Below are 23,385 nucleotides of genomic sequence, written 5' to 3' on the forward strand. Positions count from 1 at the left end.
CGGAATCTAAGTTTACTCGAAAGGTTGGAGTTGAGAATGTAGGTAAATCCTTTTTAAAATTACCCCTAAGGAATGTTACATGATAACTATGAAGAGAACATTTTTGAAGACTAGTAAAGGAGATTAGAAACTTTGTCTGATTCAGATTTGAATTATCCATTGTGATCTGAGGTAATTCTTCTGGATATGAGTAATGCCCCTGAAAACAATGAACTGAAACAAAGAACAGCCCTTGTTGAATCACAGAATTCCTCAGACTTCCTTAGAAGGAAATCAAAGGTCACCCACCCACCTTTAATAACAGGACCATAACAATATCTCCATGAGATTTTAATATGAAAGAAAATAAGGCTATGTCTCTTAATTTGTCAGCAGATAATATGACGTTAAACGGCACAACTAACAAACAACACTCAACGCTATGTATGCTTGGCTCTTCTGCTTAGTAATTTCTTTTTGATGTTTGTAAAACATTTCGCAAAAGAGGCAATTAATCTTTTAAAATAATAAAACAAAATAAGGAAATGGTCAGCTGTAGAGACTTTATGTATTTCTTTAATGTTTTGTTTCATCTCAAACTTTGGTTTCTGCTGAAAGCTTGCTTAAATCTCTTTGTATTCCTTAGAATACTGCGTCTTGTGGTATCTTCAGTGAGCTTATACTGTATTCAACTGAGCGTTTCCTGACTTCCGCTTAGCACAGAACTGCTGTCCTCAATGCCATTGGAATGTCAGTGAATGATATCCACCTTGTCCCCTGCATTGTCATTGGGCCTTTGTTGGGGTTTTGACTTTTAGCCTTGATGTTGCTCAGATTTGGTATTTATGTGACCTAAATGTCCCTGTCTGATCAGCCTCTGCCAGACCTGGAAACGTCACCCTGTGCTTCTTTCCCACTGGACACTGTGTCTGCTTTCTTGCCTCTGGACTTATATTCCCTTTCTTATTATTTTGTAACATTTTAGATTTTTATGGTTATGGAAATGATGTATGCATGTACCCATACTCTAGCTTTTGTTTCTTTTGAGGATATATCTCCAGGCAAAGTATTTTTTGCTTTTCTTCTTTTATTTGGGCCCTAGCATGGCCTTTGGTACTTTCCTTTAGTCACATCGTGGAATACATTTTTTGAGCTGGTCCACTGTTTCATAACTTTGGGACCACTTGTATTCATAATCCCCTTGAAATTTATTCTACCCAAATGGGTAATTTTTCAAGAATATCGTCTACGTAGAAGCTTGGAGTAGCACATAATTCATCTGTAATCTGAGCATTCAGGTTGTTCCACTGAAATGGAATCTGACAACATAAAAGCACACTTACAATCGACTCTCAAAGCACACAGCCTTCACTTTTAACTGATTCTATGTCTGACTTACAAAAGCAAAATATTTTCATAAGGCTTTTATTTTTTCCCCTCTTAAACAACTCTCTTCTTGCAAGGCTTTAGCTCCAGGAAGGATCTAGAAAACAATTAATGTTGTTTATATTGATCTATACATTGATTTCAATAGTCGGGGAGCAGTTCAGCTGACAGTGAAACAATAGAAGGAAAAAGAAAAAAGAAAACTCCTCCACATATGAAGTACATTATTTGAACAAATGAAATCATTTCTATTGAATTAAAAAATTCAATTATCTGCTTTAGTGTACCTTTCCTTATTATTAACCAAACCCCAAATGAAATACCAGGTACATTGGGTAGGTGCACAAAGCTCGTCCACCAGAAAGGCTTGGACAACCAGGATAAGAAGGGACATTTTTTTAGTTGAGCCTTTGTTGTGTGGTATCAGCTCGTCGAGTTGACAGGTCCATTAATCAAGGGACACTTAACATCCAGCCAGCTGAAGAGACAGGCTTCATTTGCTGAGTATTCATTACAGGAAAAATAACTTATTAAAACCTCTAAGCAGAGCACACTTATCAACAAAACAGAGGTAATGACTGTGACATCTCTGGATACACAGAAATTCCAAATGGAATTTCAGGACCAAAAAAAAAAATGGAGGAGATTGGAGAATAAGAACACATTTACATTTCAATGGGTGCCAATTCAGACGGTAATTTTTCACAGTAACCTAATATATTTTAAATTACCATGCAATTAATTGCAGGTGTTTTTCTTGTTTGGCATTTATTATAAAGCTGATGACTTTGCACTAGGTTCATGGACCTTCTCCCCAAGTGCTTTAGTTACCTATTTAAGCATTATTAGAATTTAAAAATTTTTTTATTTAAAGTTTGTTTTTCAACTCTGTACGTTAGAAACTCTTTTTGAATTTGTCAGAAAAAACTGAGCTGATCCAGATAGAACGTAGCCTCCTTTATGTAACAGTATCAGGCATAGAAGAGGTACGTCTAGTAAGTGTACAGGTCGAGGCACATATTTAACAGCAAGTAAAATATAAAAATCAGGCACAGACCTGTCTCACTCATCACCCACAACTGGCTACATTCCTTTATGTTGTTAACGCCTGAACCGCCTGCACCCAGCAAGCCATCCCCTTCCTTCAAAGCTGTCTCCGAAACCTGCCCACTGGATCCTGATGCCGGTCATAAAAAGGCCAACTTCTTTCTGCCTCCTGCAATTTTTGCCTTTTTCAAACACTTCTAGATTATAAAATTCCCAAGAAAGAAATAATCTGGAGGTGATATGTATTGGCAATTTCGGTTTCCCCTTTGTCTCTATGTGCCCATTCTTGTCAATATAAGTGGTCTTATTTCGGGCCTTATTTGGGAAATATGGTCACCGTAGGGAAATGGTCCAGTTTCAGTGTTATGCTTTATGTGTTTCTGGGGTCATACAATAATAATGACTGTATATGTGAGTTATCAGTCAATGGATCGCTACCGAGATTCTGTCAGACAGACCCCAATGAGGTGTGATGTATAAGAACAGATTTGTAAAGTCATGTGCTCTGCAGATGTAGGCTACTATTATTTGCTAATATAATTACAATGGGATCTCCCTTTAGAGACGGTGTAAATGTAGGACGGATTTGTCTCCTTTTTCCACTCAAAGGCCCTTAAAATTACTGTAATGTCTGTAAAGTACCTACCCTTTGCAATGTTTGCTTTGCCTAGAAAATGGTCTCAAGAGCATGGCTCTGGGGACAAATTATAGCAAAGCTTCAGCGTCATTCCCCTACAGTAAATGTTCAATGAAAACAAAATTTTTTTGTTTGTTCAGTTGTTTGGCTGATTCTTATTTTTGGCAACTAGAAAGTACTTTCAAAGTCATATATGAGGTTCATAAAATTGTTAGGTCAATGAGTTTTAATGGAACTTCCATACAAGCACGATTTAGACGCTCGTGTTTTGTCACTGTTTTGCTGCGTCTCTCAGAATCATCCTCAATATTTTTCATAATGTTAATTGGCCATATTTGGATTTTTAACATTTCTGATCATACTCTGATGAAGGTAAAACAAAATTTGTGAAAACTACATATTTACTCTTAATTATTTAATCTGTGGTTTTATTGGGTTATTAGAATTGTATGCCACAGGCTCTTCAAAAGTACACTTCCTCGCAAGGAACAGATTTAATGAGGACAACAGCCAGTACACTGATAAAAGAGCAAGAGAACCACAGTAGACAGGAATTGTGTTGCTGCCTTTTCCGTATTCCAGGCATCCTAACTGGCTGCCTCATACTGGTTCTGAGGGTCACTGGTTATTTCATCACCAGGATAAAGGACTCAAAGTCACTGAAATTAGGCCTCTTGGTTTTATCTTCACATTGGACCTAATTTCTTGCTGCCTCGTAACGTAATTAAGCTTGGAGTTTCCCTCTCTCATTTACCCTCCCGCTCCCTGGCCCTTCCCCCCACTGCTGCTGTGCCGGCTTATCACTAGATGGTGCTAAGACTCGGGTTATAACTGTTAGAGGGCTGGGGCAGGGAACCGAGTGCCTGGAGCCAAGAGGTTGGACTTGGAGAACTGGAAGAAGCTGCCAGGGCGCATCTGGGCAGCACGTTTGTTTTTCAAATGAGGAAACAGAAACTCAGTGGACATAAGTAATTTGTCAGAGTCCCATAGGCTTTTCTCCTCCTTTTCCTCCCCTTCCTCTTTTTCTTCCTCCTTCTCTTCCTTCTGGTTTGTTAATAGCTCCCAGTGTAACGCCATCATCTGAGGAGCCCAGGAAGGAGGACTATAGCTCAGAGAGTGATGCGATCAGATTTGCTTTGTGGAAAGAGCTCTGGCAGCTGCAGGGTACCATTCATTCATCCAAGAAGCAGTTATCGACTATGGACTTTATGCTTTGCACAGTACTAGGCACTGGGAATTAAAAAAAAAAAAAGGCAAATGAGACGAGGGTCCTAGGAGCTCATATTCTCTTAGGGAATACAGAAACAAACAAAGACACAGAAATCACACCCTAAATTAAAGATGCGGTAAAGCGGCTGATTACAGGACGCTGGTCACTTAGAGGAATTTGAAACCAGCTGCGTGAGGAATTTAAAGGGGAGATTTCAGAGAGATAACATTAGAGGCTGAAGGACGCATCGGTCTCGTGGGCTGAGAAAGAAGGGCATTCCAGGCCTAGAGGAGCATGGGTGAAGGTGGAAAGACTTGCCGGAGAGCAGCTGGTTGGGGCTGATGCCCAAAGGGGACAGGCCAAAGCCAAGCTGGCAATCCCGGAAGGGGGGAAGGGACAGCTAAGGCCTCTCCGAGGTGTTACCCTTAGGAGTTTGCCCTTTTCCTGAAGGCTGAGGGACAGTCCAGGCAAGAGAACTATAGCTCAGAGAATGATGCAGGCAGATAGGCTTTTCAGAAAGAGCAACCTGGCAGCTGCATAGAGGCCCAGAGGCGAGGAAGGCTGAGGTTGGAGGCTGGTGTCACAGAGCAGTGCCAGATGGGGTGGAGCAGTGGGGTCAGGAAAGGAAGGCATGTGGGTAAGAGATGTCAGGAATAGAACCAACAGACTTCTCTTTGAAAAACAGTGATTGGGACTGTAGCCAACGTCCCTAGTGCTTCAATTATTTATAAAGCATTGAAAAAAATAAGTTTTCATCATGCACACATTACTTTGATAGCATCTTTGAAATTCTGTTTAAAGTGTAATTTAATGGCATTCAAAGTTGAAAAAGATAAAATCTTCCTATAGAGCCAACCCCCTCCAACCCTATTCAAATGGATCTCCAACCCACATCCCCATGCCCCTCCCTCAGCACTGACTGGTTAGAATTAGGAAGAAACAGACCTCTCTTTGCCACCTTCTCCTTGCTCTTCCTCTTCTGGGACATGCCCCTGATGTTTTCCTTCTAATTGTCCAAATTCTGTTTCTACCAGTGCCCTCTCCTGCGGGCTGACACCACTGATGGTGGCTGAGGACATTATTTTTGTCTCCTGTCACCAAGACCAACCTGAAGTGATGTGCTCGGTGGAGAGCAGTGCCTTTGCTTGTAGCTAGAAGGGCAGAACTTGGGGGGCTGTTGCGGGAGCTGCTCTGGGTAGGCTCCAAACTGTCACTTGCCCCTGGAGGACCTTGTCTTTTTAAGAATTTCCAAGTCCAGAACCATCCTGTTTTCCTTTTGTTCTACTCAGGCACTAATTAGATTTGGGGGGGGGGGGATTCTGCAAACTGAATTGTATTGCAAATGTGTCCAGGAGGCTGTGAGTGCAAAGAGGTGCAGCAGAGGCTTGGGTAAAAAGAGGACCCTTTGAAAGTTTTAAGCACATGATAATGTCTTTGCTATGTTTGCATAAATTTCCAAGTTTGGGGTTTTCTTTAAGAGGTAATAAAAGCTCTCATTTATTAAAGGCTTACCACGTGCCAGGCATTTTCAGTGTTTTGTCTCCAATTCTCCAGGATCCTCCCCTGCCAGGAAAGCTTGGCTCCCCACTGCACGCCCAGAGCCCTGCTCTGTGTCAGCTCATTATGTGGGCTCAGGGCAGCTGTGTGAAGAGTGTTGACTCTCCCTGTTACACAACAGGAAACCAACTCAGGTTATGGGCTCTGTTTCTTTATTGATGCATGTACTAAATACAGAAGGTGCCAAAAAAAAAAGTATACACCTTTAAGAAAGGAAAACGATTAAAATTGTAATACTCAATATATACCACTAACAAAAGATGAATACAAGTCACGTTTGCCTTCTGCAATTACAAGAGGTGCTCAAAGTGGTTCCCATCAGCGTCCAAACACTTCTGATTACAGCGAACTACTGCTTGAGCAACGTTGACCACTTGTATACATTTTTTTGGCACCCTCGTAAGTATTTAGTTTAGATAGGGAAGTTAAGGGAGGCCACTCTGAAAAGGTGACACTTGAGCTGAGACCTGAAGGATGGGAAGGAGCTACCATATAAGGAACAAAAGAGCGCTCAAGTTCAGGCTGCTGCCAGTAAACTCACTCTGCCGGATTTGCACCGAGAAGCTCACCCTCACTCTTTGATGCTCTGTACACATTACTGACCAGTCCTGCTTCTGGGAACTTGAAGACATTTTACCTGCAGCAAAAGGTTACTTTGACCACACAGTACCCTCTGCCCTCCTGCCCTTCGACACCACGTGAACACTGTGTCATGAGTGTCCACTGGGAAAGTGCCAGCTGCTTGGTCCACCTGCCATATTTCCTCGAGAACTTCCCAGCCAGTCATTTGCCCTGGTCAATCCCATTTAATTTATGAGACCGACAAATTAATGATCTAAGGTTTCATGGAGATAGAATTAGAGGGAATAGAATACTGATTATAGTGATGAGTGGAAAAAAGTGAGTTAATTTCTTTGAATGCCCCATTTGATTTTCTAAACTTCATTCTGCCCTTGCATAATTTCCTTGGTAAGGATTGGGAACTCTGTCTGCTACCCGTGTTTTTATTTCTTTATTTTTGTAGGCAATGTGTTTTGAAATGGATCCAATAGTTCGGAGGTTTTAGTTACCTACACAGTTGCCCTCCCATTGTAACTATGGTAGCACTTCAGGGGTGTGGGAAGAGAACTGTGCGAGGGACGTTCTAAGGCCGACGTAGACAAAGTAATCTTGAGGTTGATGGCAGCTCAGTAAGGAATGGATGAGCCCCCTGGTGGAGTTTCTGAAAGCTTGGAGTTTCTGAAAACAGCTATAATTATCTCAAACTAATACCCTCTTTACTCCCAACTAAAGCCATTCATGCCATTCGAACTGCTCTCACCAAGTGTAGGGGAAGGGAGGGAGAGGAACACCGCCTTTTCTTAAAACTGGAAGTGGAAATGGGAAAAATAAGCAGAGACTATACATTGGTAAACTGTCTATTTTTGGTGTGTGGAAAATAAGTGCTTTTAGTGTAGACATTTCTGGAAAGGCTTTGTCTTTCCTCTTTGGGATCAGGCCTTTAATAGTAGTTTTGCTCCCCACCCGTGTAAAGTTGTAGGGAAGCCAGCTTTAAGGAAATCTAACTCTGACTTCTCCAAAATAGAAACTGTTTAAGTCTTTTCTGAAATAGAGAGGTGGATATGATTGTATGTATTATTTTAAGACTCTAAAAGTGCAAAGTAAAAATCTTTTTGTTTACTTTCTTTTGTCATAAAATGGAAGACTACTCTATAGAAAATTTTCCATTTGTCTGTCTTGATATGCATGTAAATTAAATTTGTTTTGAGAATTCTCATTTAAATGTGTTAAGGGAGCAGAGGGTTAAAAAAAAAGGCACGCTTGTTAATTAGTGAACAATAGAAAATAAATGGCATTTGATTATATACCTGGAGCACAACACCAGAGGAAGACAATGCAGGCTGTCATGACGTGCATTTTGTTTTTCTAGGAGTGATACTCCAAACTTACATTGCGTGTCTTTCTACTGTTGAAGTGTGACAGGAAGGAAAAAAAATAAAAACAAGTGGAACAAAAAGCAGAAACACCACAAAACAAAACCCTAACACTGGCTTCGGCTTCTGTATTCTGGGGAAGAGGAGGCTTCACTGAGGGGCAAAGTGACCTTCACCTTGGGGAGATTTTATTGATGGGCTTTTGAGGGGTGGAATGAGGCTCTGAGATGAAATGATACAAATTTCTCTGCTTACTCTCAGGAAACTTGAAAAGGGAGAGAAAGGAAGTTTGGGAGGGTCGTAGGACATTCTGAGAAGAGAGAAAGGAGAGAAGAGTCTCAGAAGGCCGGGCTGAAGTCAGGAGCCTGGAGCAAGGCTTTCCCCAGGAGGAAGGGCGGGCATCTTAGGGATAGTGATGCTAGACCTTCAAGTTCACTCTGTTTCCTGGGGAGATTGGCAACAACCAGGAGAATATGTGCTTCCCTTCTGGAGATCCTTGGAAAGACACGCAGCACACAGGGAGAGCAGGCCTGCGCCACTCTACCTTGAACCGAAGTCTTGATATATCTTTAGCAGATGGATTTTGTGATGTGTGGTCACTTATTGGCATTACTAATACTAACATGTCAGCTCATTTTATTGGTAGTGCTGGCCTCATAACATGCATTGGGAGGTGTCTCTTGTCTATTTTTCAGAAGAGATTGTGAAGAACTAATGTTATATCTTTTCTAACTGGTGAAATTCACCACTGAAACCATCTGGGCCTGAAGTTTTCTTTATCAGAAGAATTTGACTATGAATTCAACTGCTTATAACAGATACAGGACTGTTTAGTCTGTCCATTTCTTCTTGGGTGAGTTTTGGTAGTTTGTGGCTTTAAAGAATTAGTCCGTTTCGTCTGAGTTGTCAAACTTGTATGTAGAGTTGTCTGTAATATTTTTTTATTATCCCTTAATGTCTTTGGGGTTTTTTAATTATATCCATGCTTTCATTTCTGATATTGGTAATTTCTGTTTTCGCTCCGTTTTTTTTTTTTTCTTTGTCCGTCTGGCTAGAGGTTTATCAGCTTTATTGATCTTTTCAAAGAACTAGCTTTTGGTTTCATTGGTTTTTCTTTATTGTTTTTCTATTTTTAACTTTATTGATTTCTCTTTATTATTTTATTGCTTTTGCCTGCTTTAGATTTATTTATTTTTCTAGTTTCTCAAGATGGAGGCTTAGCTTTTTGAGTTGAGAATTTCTTTTCTAATATAAGCATAAATTTAATGCTATAAATTTTCCTCTAAACACTTCGTATCTCCATCCCACAGATTTTCATATATTGTATTTTCATTTTCATTCAGTTTAAAATATTTCCTAATTTCTATTGAGGCTTCCATTTTGATTCATGGATTATTTAGAAATGTATTATGTAATTTCCAAGTACTTGGAGATTTTTCCAGATATTTTTCTACTGATTTCTAGTTTAATTGTTTTATGGTCAGAGAACATACTTTAAATGATTTAAATTCTTTTTTTTTTAATTAAAGTTTATTGGAGTGACAGTTGTTAGTAAAGTTACAGAGATTTCAGGTGCACAATTCTGTATTACATCATCTATAAATCCCATTGTGTGTTCACCATCCAAAGTCAGTTCTCCTTCCATCACTATATATTTGAGATTTAAATTCTTTTAAATTTGATACAATTTGTTGTATGGCCCAGAATACGGTCTATCTTGGTGAATGTTCTATGTGCGCTTGAAAAGAATATGCATTCTGTTGTTATTGGATGAAATAGTCTATAAATGTCAATTAGATTCAATTGGTTAATGGTGGTGTTTAATTCTGTATCCTTGATGATTTTCTGCCTACTTGTTCTATTAATTACTGAGAGAGGAAAGTTGAAGTATCCAACTATAATTGTGGATTTGTCCATTTTCTCCTTTTAGTGCTATCAGTTTTTGCTGCATGTATTTTGAAGCAGTGTTGTTAAGTGCATATACATTTAAGATTGTTATGCCATTTTGGTAACTTGGCTCCCTTATCATTATGTAATGTCTCTCTTTATCCATAGTAGTTTCCTAGCTTTGTAATTTGCTTTGTCTGATAATAATATAGCCACACCAGCTTTTTGTTTGCATGGTACATATTTTTCCACTTTCATGCTTTTAACACATCTATACCATTATATGTAAAGTGAATTTCTTATTTCTTATAGGTGGCATATAGTTGGGCCTTTTTTTAAAGTCCAAGTTAGAAATTTCTGTCTTTTAATTGGTATATTTAGACTACTTATACTTAATGTAATTATTAATATGTTTGAATTTAGGTCAATCATTTTATTATTTGTTTTCTGTTTGTCCCCTCCATTTCTTTGTTTCTCTATTTGCCCTTTCTTGCTTTATTTTAGGTTATTTGGACATTTTTAGTATATCATTTTAATTTATCTGTTGGCTTTTTTATTTTATTTCTTTGAATAGCTTCTCTATACAATTTTTTTTTTACTTATATACTAGAACATACTAGTTTTAGTTCTATACAAAACATTTTCTAGCTGTTCCATACAAAGAAATATTCTACAAAGAAGTTTTTTAAGTTGCTCTAGGAATTACAATTTACATATCTAACTTTTCACAGATAACTTATAATTGATATACCACCACTTCCAAGTAGAATGTAGAAATTTTTTCATCATATAGGTTCCTTCACTCTACCCCAGTTGGGATCATTGGAGCTTATGGAGCAGTTATCGCTCATAATGTAAATGTACTTAGCATGAAACCTCTTGAAGCAAACTATGAATGTGTAAGATTTCTAGTTAAGCATGGAGGCTTGAGCATATGCATTTCTTTTCATCCATCCCTGAACCCAAATGAAATGACTGTAAAGGAATGAAAAAGTAAAAACCTATAAGAATGAAGATAATAGAAGAGGAAACAACAGCAGACAAAGATGTCAAGGAATCTGGACTTAGAAACAGGGGAGTGGGTTGACGAGACACCAAACCCAAAACAGGAATTAAATGAAACTCTGATTTTGAACAATGAGACCTCCAGCCTCCTTTCCTCGCTTAGGTCTCGAAATATTGGCAGCCAGGATTGAACCCAACCTAGACAGGAGATGGGATGATTCACTTCAGGGGAAACTGACCAGCTCAAGAGAAAAGACCTAATACAATTGACAATGAAGGCCTTCCAATGAAAGGTCCTGGTCCCCACTCCACCAGCCTACAGGAAGTTCTTCAATCATGAGCTCTACCCACACTTACACTTTCCAATTGACTTTGTAGTGTCCAGTCCTTAAATATGAACAGAAAGTCAAGAATAATTTAACATGAAGTCTCTAACTTAAAAGTAGACACTGGAACAAACAGGGAAAAAAAGAGAGAGAGAGAAAACAAACAAAGCAGCAAAAGAGAGAGGGGAAAAAACAAACTCCATAATTAATAGTCCCAGAGAGACGAAATGCAATTGTACCCTTGAAATGCTATTGATAAATGAATAGTCAGGAAACAAGAAAAATCTCTGGGGAATTAAAAATATCATGTGAGAGGGGAAATCAATAGGTGGGTTGGAAGATAAAGCTGAGGAAATTTCTTGGAGCTAGAACAAAAAGATAGATATGAGAAATGGAAGAGAAAAGCAAGGTAGAATCAAATCAGGAATTCCCAAAATGGACCCAAAAGAATTCTGGAGAGAACCAAGAAAATGGAAGGGAGAAGAAGAAAAAAAATCAAAGAAATAACACAGGAAAGTCCCCACAACTGAAGCACGTGAATTTCTAGATTGAAAATGTTTTGCTGGGTGCCGAACGCAATGGATGATTCATTCTTCAAGGAATCATGTATCTCAGGTATTTCCAGGTATTTTTACAGTGTGTTTTACTCAGAGGTTTCTACCACTAAGTGAAAGAGAAAATGTAGTTTATCTCTCCCCATTTTAATAAAGTTTCCCCCTTTAAGAAATTTCCCATTACAAACAAGAGTGACCCACTGGAAATCTTTTGAATTTTAACATCATGCTGGAAGAACATTCAACACTCATTCTAAGCACCTCTGCTCACCATCTTCTATTCTAGCAGCAGGGAGTTAGTTGATGTCCTTCCCTTCATAAAACAAAGGGCACTACTTCTGTAGTTTAAAAAACTATACTGACTCAGATTCTTGGAGAACTGCCACCATGCACTCACTGAGCACTTTAAGTGCCTGAAAATCATTCCATCAGAAATGAGAAAGTAAATGCCTCCACGGATGCACACCCGCAGAGTTTATCTCAATTGATCTGGCGTGTGTAAGAAACTCGGCATTGTCATTATCTACGAGGTAATTTATCTCAATTAAACTGATCTGTAGAGAATAAATTGATGAGTGAAAACTGGGTTTCGTTGCTGTGCTTATTTACAACTGACCCTTTCGACTGAGGTCACCAATTATCAAGAAACTGTTACGGTAGTTACCTTGAATTGGTTAAGGGTTTTTTGGTTTGTTTGTTTTTCCTTTTTTGTCTCTATCAGTGGGACCCAAGTTCATACTATAGATATAAACCTCTAAAGCTTACTACTAGACTCTCTGCTAATCCCTGTATCATCTGATCACTCAATGCTATTTCTGCTGGTTAAAGAGCAACAACAAAGTAGGTTACTTACCATGACAGCTAAGGGGAGAACATTGTGAGGATTCTAGGATCAATCTTTTGTGGACGGGAGAAAAAGAGAGACAAAATTTAAATCATCATAGACATCCTCTCACAAAGCTTAATTTTATATGAATATTTTCTGCCTTGAAAACAAAACAAGTTTAACGTGGCTGCCTCCAGGGAATCTAAGTCTTTAGATTTTTTTCTTCTAATAGAATTTGACCTTGAAAAAGCATGCCTAACCTCTGCTGTTTTTCTTCAAAGCTGCTGCCTGAAGGTATCACAAGCATAAAGTCCTCAGACATGGTAAACGTTTTTGTTAAAAATACTATGTAGTCATTCTCAGGGCTTCTGTTTCGTGAGAGAGACGCGTCAGTGGTCTGCACACAGAACTGAAAATGAGATTCACAGGGCATCTTCATCGGGCCCTGAATTTCAGCTCTCTGTGTGGTCCTTCTTCAGTCAGTTGAATCCCTCCTTGTTCACTTCCAGCTTTCTTTATACTAAAGCAAACAATGACTAAATTACAATGATTCTGGGACACTCTTACTTCCCAAGGGCATCGTAATAACGTGAACACCCATGTGGATAAAACGAGCTTATAGCTTTAGTAGACTCCCCAAAATGTACGGCAATTTCAAGGCATTAGATATAAAATGATGACTGTGGTAATAAAACTTTGGCTTCTGATTTATTTTTTAATTAACAACATTGTTGCTCCAACAATAATTTTTCAGAGTATTTTTAAATTGTTTTGCAAAGGATTCTTCTAACCTCTGCACGGAATCTGAAAGTATATACTCTCGAACAATGAGATGAAGGAAACAAAGTCTTAATGTTCTCTTAGATACCCATAGTAGCATCTGCAAATTTCCTTATCGGACTTGCCTTTCCTGCTTCTAACAAAAAACTGGACGGCTCCATGTGTGTTTGACACACACAGACTCTGTTTGAAATCACAAAGGAAAACAAATTCCTTTTTATTGGTCATATCTTTGTTTTGCTCATAAAAGAGTTACTCCAGGTCATAGTCAAGCTCATGAAATTCATATAAGTAGAAGGTTTCTCAAAACCCAATACCCAAGTGTTTGTTTGGGGAAGGAAATTGGACCTGTCCGAATGGAACGAATGTAGACCGTGGTGCAGCTCTGAACCAGCCCCAGGATTGACATTTCTAATCTGCTTTTCTCGTTAACACCCAGATGGAGAGGGAGACAGGGGAGGCAGGACGGGCTGTCTGTGACCAGATTCATTAAAGAATTGGGGCCTGGATGGTTTGACGAGAGAATTTGCACTTGTGAGGGCTGTACTGGGCCATCCTCTCTTCCCTGGGTGTCCAGCTTTCCCAGCGGGACATTGCCTTCTAGCATCTGCAGCAAGGCCACTTCTATTAGGATCACTTTCTACTATTCGCTTTCTTCAGCCATCAGTATTTATATGTAGAAAGCGGAGTGCCTGGTGCCCCTCGTCCAAGTTGGAGGTCCCTGCAAGGTCACAAAGGTCACAGGTAGGGAAAGACATGTCCTTCAGCTCTGTCTGCTTCTTCCAGTCAGATTTTGGGTCTGGAGCCAGGAATGTCACAGTGCTCTCAGGACAGCTGAGAACCCAGTGGGGGGGGGGGGGGGTAGGCAGAGGCTTACAAGTGGCTGGAGGGGGGCACCTACATGGTCTCCAGCCCCTCCTCCGACACTCTCTCCCCCATCTCATCTCCCCGAGGGGCAAGAAAGCTCAAACCTTTCCTCTGTTCCCTTTCTCATGTTTCTTCAATAGAAATTCCGTGCCTCGCAGGGCCTCCCCTTCATTTCACAAATCTTTACTGAGCCCCTTCCACAGGCCAGGCTCTGTACAGCTGCCTGAGATATCCTGGCAAACAAAACTACACCTTGTAGGTTTTCTCCCCTTCACATGGGAAAACAGACTACGAGCAATAGGCACAACAAATAAGTACATCATTCACATGTCACAGGTGTTAAAGGCAAAGAAGGAAGAAAGGAAAACCAGAGCAGGGTGTGGGTTGGGGAGTGGAGGTGGAAGATGAGGGGTGAGCCTCCTTGCGGAAAAGACGCCTGAGCAGGTGGGGAGGCAGGGGCGGAGGGAGCCACATGGATATCTGGGGAAAGAGCATCCAGATAGAGGGGAACAACCTGTGCAAAGGCCTTGAGGGTGCCTGGTGGATTTCAGGAGCAGAGTGGAAGAATAGAAAGTAATGGGAGGTTTGCAGCTGAGAGTCCTGAAGGGCCACTGTCAGACTTGGGCTTTTCCTCAGAGGGACCATGGGAACCATCGAAGGTTCTAAGCGGGAGATTGACATGATTCGACTTTAATTTTAACAGGACATTCTGGCTGCTGAGCTGAGAAGTGATGATAGTGAATAAAGGGCTGGAAGTGGGAGACCAGTGGGAACCTACTGCAGGCATCCCGGCAGGAATGGTGGGCGCAGTGGGGGTGGGAAGAAGTGGTCAGATTCCAGATGCTATTCGAAGGTGGAGCCAGTCAGACTTGTCACTGGTAGGATGTGGGGTGTGAAAGAAAGAGACAAAGATGCCTGCAGTTTCCGCTTGAGTCACAAGAAGGATGCTGTCGTATTAGTTGGGATGGGAAGGCTGGGGGAGACGCGGGATTTGGGGAGGGGTGAAAAATTTGGGGAGAGGTTCAACTGCCGATATCTTGAGTTGCCAGTTGAATGTCAGGAGCCTCATTAACTTTATTTTTGCCTCCCCTGCTATAACAATTTGAATTCTTCTCAAGACCGTATTGACTGCAAAGGAGACCCACTGGCTAGAAAACTCAGAGGACAATATTTCAAGACCTTTGCTTGTGTTGCGTGTGACCCGGGTCATGCCCTGGAAACTAAAGGGGATCCTGTCCTCAAAGCCTTTTAATTGCTGGACTAAAGACTGAATGCCTGCCTTGTTCAAAACCAAAGCCACTGCTGGTCCAGCTAGGAATTGGTGAACCAAGCAGAAAATTCTGGGGCACAGACCGTTGCAGGCCCCAGTTTGGAAGATTCTGTTCCCACAACCTGACAGCATGAGCCAGCCCATGGCTGCCATGTTCCTGGTTCCAGCCCTGCTCCAGCTGAGCTTGAAGAGTTGGGCCCTGTGGAGGGGACGAAGGGGAGAACGGGAGACACCCCCCAGTGCAGGCCAGGAGGAGACCTGTGGCTGGCACTGGCTTGGCCCCGGCACCTCCAATGGAGCTGTTCCTGTCAAACTCCAAACCCCTTCCCCAGGAAGCATCCTGGTCTCAGAGACAACGGTCCATGGCTTACAGGTAAGGAGCAGACCTTGCCAAGGGGGTGGGGGGATTCACAGTTCACAGTGCCTTTAGAGAAAGGAAAGAAACTTCTCCAGGATGAAGTATGGAGTTTTTCCTTCAAGTCTTGTAAACATGTCTGAAAGTTGCCAGATTTAGGCATTTCTAGTATCTTCTATACTCTCAGAAGCTCCTGGCAAATGACCGGATCTAACCCAGAGTGCTAGGTTTTTCCTGTGATGAATATCTGTGCAGCCACGGCTGAGATGAATACTTCCTGGCCATGGGACTTTGAAGAAGTTACTTAATTGCTCTGTACCTCAGTTTCCTCATCTGTAAACTGGGGATAATAATGCATGTAAAGTGCATAACCCTGGGCCTGGTTGACAGTGAGTGCTCAATAAATGGTTATTTATGTTCACATTCCGACTATACTGTGGTTGGGTCTCTTTCAAGTAGTTCAGAATGAATCCAAAATCCTTTTATCTGAACCCTCCCAATGTGCCTGTGAGGTAATCTGTTTTTGAAAACCTTTCTTACACCAGCTCTATAATGTTGCTTTAGAGGAATTTGAATACAGATGTGTGGCCTCCTGTTAGGATCCTGACTCTGCCCCGAACTGGCTCTGTGACCTTGGGCAAGTCACAGAACATCTGCTATACCTCAGTTTTTGGACCCATTGAAATGAGGATAACAGACTATGTCTCATTGGATTGTCATGAGGTTGAGAAGAAATAGTAAATGCCAAGGGCTTTGAATTAATGCCTGAGTTATTTGTGTTGTTTAAACTGTTTTATTGAATTGGATCATAAAATACAATTATTGAATTATTATTGATTTTTTATTGCTATTGTTGTTGTTGTTCTTATTGATAAAATGGCAGAGCCTGAGATTAGTTTTTGAGTGATTCCCACTTTGCTGCTCTGGATTGCATTAATTATTTACAAGTTCATTATCTAGCTCTACTTGATTGATTGATTTCTTCACTCAACAAATATGTATTGAATGTTTGGTCTGTACCAGGTCCTTTTCCAGCCTGTGAATAGGCCAACACGATTCTCTGTCTTGGAGCTTGCACACCTGGTAGGGGAGGCAGACAGAAAACAAGATAATTTCAGACTGTGATAAGAGTCATGGTAACAATAAAATACAGAAAGAGGGCAGGTGATGGGAGGCTGGGGTGGTCAGGGAAGGCCTCTCTGAGGAGCTGACATCTTTAAGACCTGAGGATGGACAGGAGCCAGCTTGAGAAAAGGAGAATGAGGGTGTGGGGATGTCAACCCAAATAAAGAGATAAACTGAGGCAGACTCGAGTGACCAGAAATTGAGTTTATTCAGGAATAGCAGAGGAATTGAAACGCGGGGAACACATGTAGCAAGCTATAGGGGAGTCCGTTGAGGGTTTGGAATGGGCTGTATTTATGGGAAGGAGTATAAAGAGCGGGAAGTCTGGCGAGAGACCAAGCAGAATGTTCATTGGCTTGAGGATGGGAAGAGATTCTTGGTGGATGTCCATGGTCAGGAGAGAAGTCCGGGTCTTCTGCAAATCAGGCGTTTATGGGAAATCAGTCTCCGTTCCTAAGTTCTATTCTTCTGAGGGCACATGTGGGACAGTCTGCATTTCATATCCTTTGGTTCCGTTTCAGATTGAAATCCTTTCCCAGGTGTGTGTGTGTGCGCGTGTGAATGGGTTAGCCCAGACAGTGGAGCACCCTGAAATGGGAAAGAGCCTGGCATGGGTGACAGACTGAGCGAGGCCCATGTGGCTGGAGAACAGAGGGACCGAGGGTAGGGAGTTGGGGTTTTATTTTAATGTGATAAGGAGCCATCAGCGGGTTGTAACTCTTCCCCCAGGTATGGTATGAATCACCCTCCCACCTCCTTAAGGTCTCAGATGCCCCTTTCAGTGAGGCTTTCCCTTACCACCCCACCTAAAATTGCAACCCGCTATTTAAAGGGCTGGAATGAATTCTGCGACTCACCACGCTCCAAGTCTTCCTTCTCTGGGTTATTTTTCTCCACGGCTCTTATCTGCTAACACTCTACATTTCACTCTTTAATTTTGTTGGTTGTCTTCTTCCGTGATAAGAATGCAAGGTCTAGAAAGTGCTGACCCAGAGTAAGTGTGCAAATATTTGTTGAATGCAAGACTGAATAAAATGACATATTGTAGGTCATACTTTTATACTAAGTCTCTCTGGCTGCCTCATGGCTCAGGGACACAGTTAGGGGACAGACACAGGAAGCCTAGAGAGGTGACTTCTGAAGCCCTCTATTATAAGGGTGGGGGAGGTGGTCTGGTTTGCCATTGTCCGGCATGTAGGGCCCACCAGACTTGCAAATGGTTGGGGTGTGGGTTTGAGGAGCGGGAGGACTCGCTCTAGGATTTTGACTTGAGCAACTGTGACCATCGACTGAGACTGGGAAAGCTGGGGAAGAATAGATCGGGGGGGTGACAATCCAGTCAGAGGAATCAACTCAAGGAGTCTATTAGACAGCTAACAGTGGCGTTTTCAATGGAAACGACGGTGATGAAAAAGAAAGTGCTTAAAATAGTACAGAAACAGTCAAACTGACAAATATGAGTTGGTCAAGTACGTGGAATTTGAGATCCAGAAAAAAATCCAACACCTAGATCTGAGTAACTTGGGTAAATAAACTTGATAGTTTGATTACATTCAAGTACAAAGCATCGAATAATAATATTAGCCAAAATGCCTACATTTCAGATCACGGGAAGTGCTTCACAATAAATTTCAATGGAATTTAAAATAAAATCAAGGGCATGACAATGGAAGAGGTCTCCAATTTATAGGATTTTTTTTTCCGGCCTTTCAGTTACAGAGACAATTACAAATAATCTTTAACATTTGGTGTGGGGGGGATTACCACCCCAACTAAGGGTTATTTTCCAGAATGCTGCTCTCAGTTTTTAGGAAAAGGCCCACTAAGTTTTTTCTCTGCGTGGGACTATTCAGGCCTCCCTCAGATTCCTCACAGGCCATTTCAACCAGGTCACCCTTCCACCGAGAGCTTCATCCATCTACACACAGTGGTGCCTTTTTGTTGCTTGGTTTTCACGCACACAGACACTACAGATCTTTCTATGACGAAACTTGTGATAAGACACAGGCATGGTTCCAGAAGTGGAGATGACAGTGGCCAAACCTGTGAAGAAATGGATTAAGTAAACCTATGATACCGTCTAAGCTCAATGGGTTTCTGGAAAGCATTTTGCTTTTTAAACAATGGACGCTGCAGCCTCATAGCAATTTTAGCCCGTTCTTTCCTCCCGGGGAAGTCATCAAAGCAGTATTTTCCACCTCAAGATGTTCCTGCCCCCATGAAAACGATGTGCTGACGGCTCCTATTTTCCCACACGGAGCTGTGATTTCCACACACCGCTTGTCTACAGACGCTGGGTAGCAGATACCATGAAGCCTCGCCTTTGAGAGAAATTGCTGCAGACAAGCTTGGGCAGGGCTGTAATCAGGTGGCCGTGTTGGGAGCTCAGGGGTGTGTTAGCATTCCATGTGCATCGAGGCTGCGAGGACCCAGCCAGGGCTGTCTCGGTAACTGCTGTATACAGCTCCTGGGTCACACACATGCCAAATCTCAGAAGCTGCTTAGAGGAGGTTTGTAGTTAAAATATCAGCTGCTCTTGTAAGTAAATCTGCACTGAATTCCACCTCCCATCACCGAGCTTGAGGATGACGTTTTCCCTCACGTCTCTGTTCTCTGTCCTCTGGTGGCAGATTGGCTGGCAATGTGTGGTTTGGTGCAGAAAACGACTAATCCTAGGGAAGGTAAAAGACGGCCCTGCCCTGCCCATGGAGTTAGGCTGTGCGAAGCTGCCTAGTCACTTTGTTTTACCCCGAGCCCCTCTTTTTTGACCCTGGTTCAGCAAGCCAGTGTGCAATAGCTACTAGAGGTCAGTGGATGTGCATGACCTTGCACCTGAGCCTCAGTGTCCCATCTGTACAATGAGGAAGTTCAGGAATAGCATCGCCTCCAGCTCTGTCACACAGTGATGACGCTCTGCCTGGCATGGATGCTCAGAGACATGGGGTTCTCTGTGCCCAAGACCCCAATTCCTAGAGCCCCCCAGTTACGAACACTGACTGTGACAAATGGGCACAGCCTCATCCTCACACATCCCTCAGGGTATATATCTGTCCATACCTGCCCAGAACAAATGCTGGGGAACTGAAGAAAATGTCAATTAAATGGTTGCTACGGCAACCCAATCTCATGTTTGCTGCTACATGTCCAGTGTTGTGATTGTTTTGTTTTCTACAGAGTTGATTGAATTCCTCAGTTGTTGAGTCCTTCCCCAACTCTGTCACCTTTTCAAAACACACTCATATACTCCCAAGTACTCACACACTACACACACTGGTTTGTAAAGACTAGGAGAGTGTCTGATGCTTCTTTTAAGGACTGGTGAAACTGGGAGAATGCTTTTGGAGCAAGAGTATGCATTTTTGTGTTCTTTTGGAGACTTTTTTGGGGTAACTTAATGAGATAAAAGAGTTTTCAGCCCAAGGCCAGCAAAACTCTACCATGTAACTTCCTTCTTGACCTTTCATGAGCTCTCCAACTTCCTGAGTGGGAGGTTCAGCTCTCTATCAGGAGAAAATAATGCTTTTACTCCTCCCTGGGCAGGTGGGGAGGGTCTGAGAAAATATCTGCAACTTTGTGTTTCCCTAAGAGGAGTGACCCGCGCACACAGCGGGGCTGGGTTTCACTCTGCAGCAGGGGGAGGAGCAACGGCCTAGAGACCAGTGTCAGGGTGGGAATCGAGTTTTATTAGGCGCAAAACTTTGAGTCACTTACTCTCCCTGTTAGTCTATGAAACTGGCCGACAGTACATTACCAGTTCTGATCGCTTAGGGAACTGTCATCACAAACACTGGCATGTAAGAAGTGCCCAAAAGATGATTGCTCTTACTGTATCGATGTTGGTGTCTTCAGGAAATCCACAAAGGGAAATTGTATTGTCAGCTTGTCATACTCAGAAGACTATGTGCTTGAACTTTGCACGTGTGTGTCTTCACTGCTTTTCAGGACACATTCCAGTTTCATTTTCAGAGCAGGCTGGGCTGCAGTAAACACACGTGCATAGTTTTTTTCTGCCAGTTGAGAAAAGAGCTGATATGATTTTGGTATTTTTCAACTTTGTTCTGTTTCTTGAAATTCTTTTATTATTTTTGCATTAGTTTTTTAGAGTGAGGTCACATTGGTTAATGACATTATATAAATTTCAGGTGTACATTATAATTCGATATCTGTATACTGTATTGTGCGCTCACCATTGAACCTAGTTGCCTTCTGTTACCATATATTTGACCCCCTTTACTCATTTTACCCTCCCCCTTCCCTCTTTCCTCTCTGATCACCACCATTCTATTGTCTGTATCTTTGAGTTTGTTTTTGAAAGAAGGTTTTTGTTTGTTTCTGTTGTCAAAACCTGGTGATGACTGATGGGCCTTGGGGGAAGAGGAAGTATTTGTCCTACAAGTGTGTGCCCGAGAACAAAAGAAGGAATGGTCCTCTGTTCTTACTCACAGGGCAGAGAGTCTCAGCAAGGACCCAGGGAGTCTCTGCAAAGAGGAAATCTGAAAGAAGGAAGCCTGTGGGATGCTTTCCTTATGCTGAGTTTTCTTGCCCCGGGTAGTTATCTCCTCCTGTTTCCTAGATCTGTGTTCTTGGCGAAGGACACTGGGCAGCAGTGAGAGTGCAGGGCTGAGGCTTGCTCATTTATTGCTGCTTCTGCAGGGTAGAGTGTGGTAGAGACACCCATTCTCGACGGCAGCTAAAACTATTACTATTTTACAGAAATCTCAGAAGTTTAGCACTAAAAAAAAGATCAAGATGAATATTTTACTGAGTAATGAATGGACTGTATAATGTATGTAACCTTTGCTATACACACACATATTTAAAAATATATGTATATATAATACATGTATATAAATAAATATATACAGATATATTTTAATGTTGAAATACTGTCAGGGTGCACAGTTTTCTCAGGGACAAACTGATATTTCCTAGGCCTAGGATAGTTGAAACATGGAGAGCGCCACTAAGAAACAACACTAAGAGACTTTTTTAGAGATCGTAACCTTTAGTAATTTTTTAATCAATTTATTTGATAATGTGTTTCTAAACCACAGCACGTGTATTACTTTAAAAGTACAGTGGTAAATGCTTTCCTAAATATTAAATATCGTTAAGTAATGTGCAGTGGATAGAACACCACTTTAAAAATTGCTATTGATGCTTTCCAGTTCTGTCCCCAAGTTCCCTTGAAGAGGGGGAGCCAGAAATTCCTTTGCAATACCTTTGGGGCGCCTCCCCCTCCCAGCTATCACCAGAATGGGGAGTAAGGGCTCTGCATTTTAATGTCATGGTTTCTGATGCTGTGACACCATGGATGTCCCAGCCTTTGGGTCCCGAGGGGAGGGGTGTCTATGGGGGCCACTTCCAGGTGGAGTGAGCTTGGGGTGAGGAGCCCGGAAAATGTCTGGAAGTTCCTCTCTGAGGTCCACCCCTGCCCTGCTACCTCAGTCACGTGCACAGCCCTGCTCCCCACTGCAGGGCTTGTCCCCTATGCAAAGAATCACCTTAGGGTGCTTGGACCTGCACCCCAGACTGTTATGGCTAAGCTGTCTGTGTGCAAGAACTAGGGGACACAGGGTCCTGGTGGAGCTGATGGGGAGGCTGAGGGCCTCCATGCTTGCCTTTGGCCCATCACTACTCCTGCCACCACGACATCTTGCACAAGATGGGAAAGGGGAGCCACTGTCCCCGCCCCCATCCTGGGCCCCTGGGCTTATAGTTTTATAAAAGAAAAGAAAAGCCATTCAAAGATGATTCTGCAAAACTCCCTCTTTTAAAGTACTTCTCCATAAGCACGAGCAGGGAGGTCCCAAGGTAGGTGGGTGATTAGGAGAAGAGGTGATGGGAGAGGATTCAGCTTTATCCAGAGCCTTCGGTTTTTTAAAAGGAAAGCACCTGATGACTACAATAAATCGTGCGTAATTTAAAAATCTTTGTGGCAAGACAGCACCAAAGGATCTTGCTAGCTGCCTGAAAGGGGTGTGTGCAGGGGAGTGGAGGCAGTGGGCATGCTGGGAGGAAAAACTAACCTTTCAGTAAATTATCCTGCCACAAACGTTTACATTTAATTCATTTTGTACCCCATCTCCCCTGAACCCTCCCCACACCCCCCAAAAAAGAAACCATGAGGATCTAGTTTATAGTAGTGCTGCGGGTTCTTTGAAACCCAGGCTCTGGAGTGCAAATGCCCAGGGTTCCCTCGGCTCCCTGGTGAAGGGCAGCCCCGGGTGTCGGTGGGACCAGGGGAAACACTAATTCCTTCCTTATTTTCACAACCCCCCCAGGGCTTGCCAGAGGTACAGAATCGCAAGCCCCACTGAATCTTAAGCAGCATTTTAACCACATTCCAGGTGATTTGTGTGCACAGTGCAGTTGAGCTGAGCTCAGGGGGAAGTGCTAGGGCGGGGTGGGAGGGGTTGTCATCCAAGAAGGCAGCCTCCTGCCCAGCTTGTTCTGACCCCCTGAGAAACTCCATTGTTTGTTTCACAAGTTTCAGCCTCCCTGCTGTGAGCAGATGTGGTTCTAATTATAGCACTGAGCTTGGTGGTAGACAGGCTCACCTGCTCACCTGAAAGGAACCCCAGGGTGGCTCATGCCTCAGACTTCTGCTCTCATTTCACAGTTTCTGCCTGACGTTGTG

The 23,385-nt window shown here is 42.3% G+C and overlaps 1 protein-coding gene across 4 annotated transcripts in view; it reads left to right on the forward strand.

The window, feature by feature from the left end:
- Positions 1 to 15,345: 15,345 nt before the first annotated feature.
- The window catches only part of KIFC3 (kinesin family member C3), a 63,020-nt gene continuing 54,980 nt past the window's right edge, over positions 15,346 to 23,385 (forward strand). Inside the window, exon 1 of one of the 4 annotated variants that reach the window (XM_019754534.2) lies at positions 15,346 to 15,638. In XM_019754534.2, coding sequence (XP_019610093.2) covers positions 15,396 to 15,638 — 243 coding nt within the window. In that variant the 5' untranslated portion in view covers positions 15,346 to 15,395. The remainder of the gene's footprint in view (positions 15,639 to 23,385) is intronic. The other 3 variants (XM_019754527.2, XM_019754518.2, XM_019754545.2) reach the window with 3 other exon arrangements.

The sequence above is a fragment of the Rhinolophus sinicus genome, linkage group LG11, assembly GCF_036562045.2.
Source record: "Rhinolophus sinicus isolate RSC01 linkage group LG11, ASM3656204v1, whole genome shotgun sequence".
Taxonomy (NCBI): Eukaryota; Metazoa; Chordata; class Mammalia; order Chiroptera; family Rhinolophidae; genus Rhinolophus; species Rhinolophus sinicus.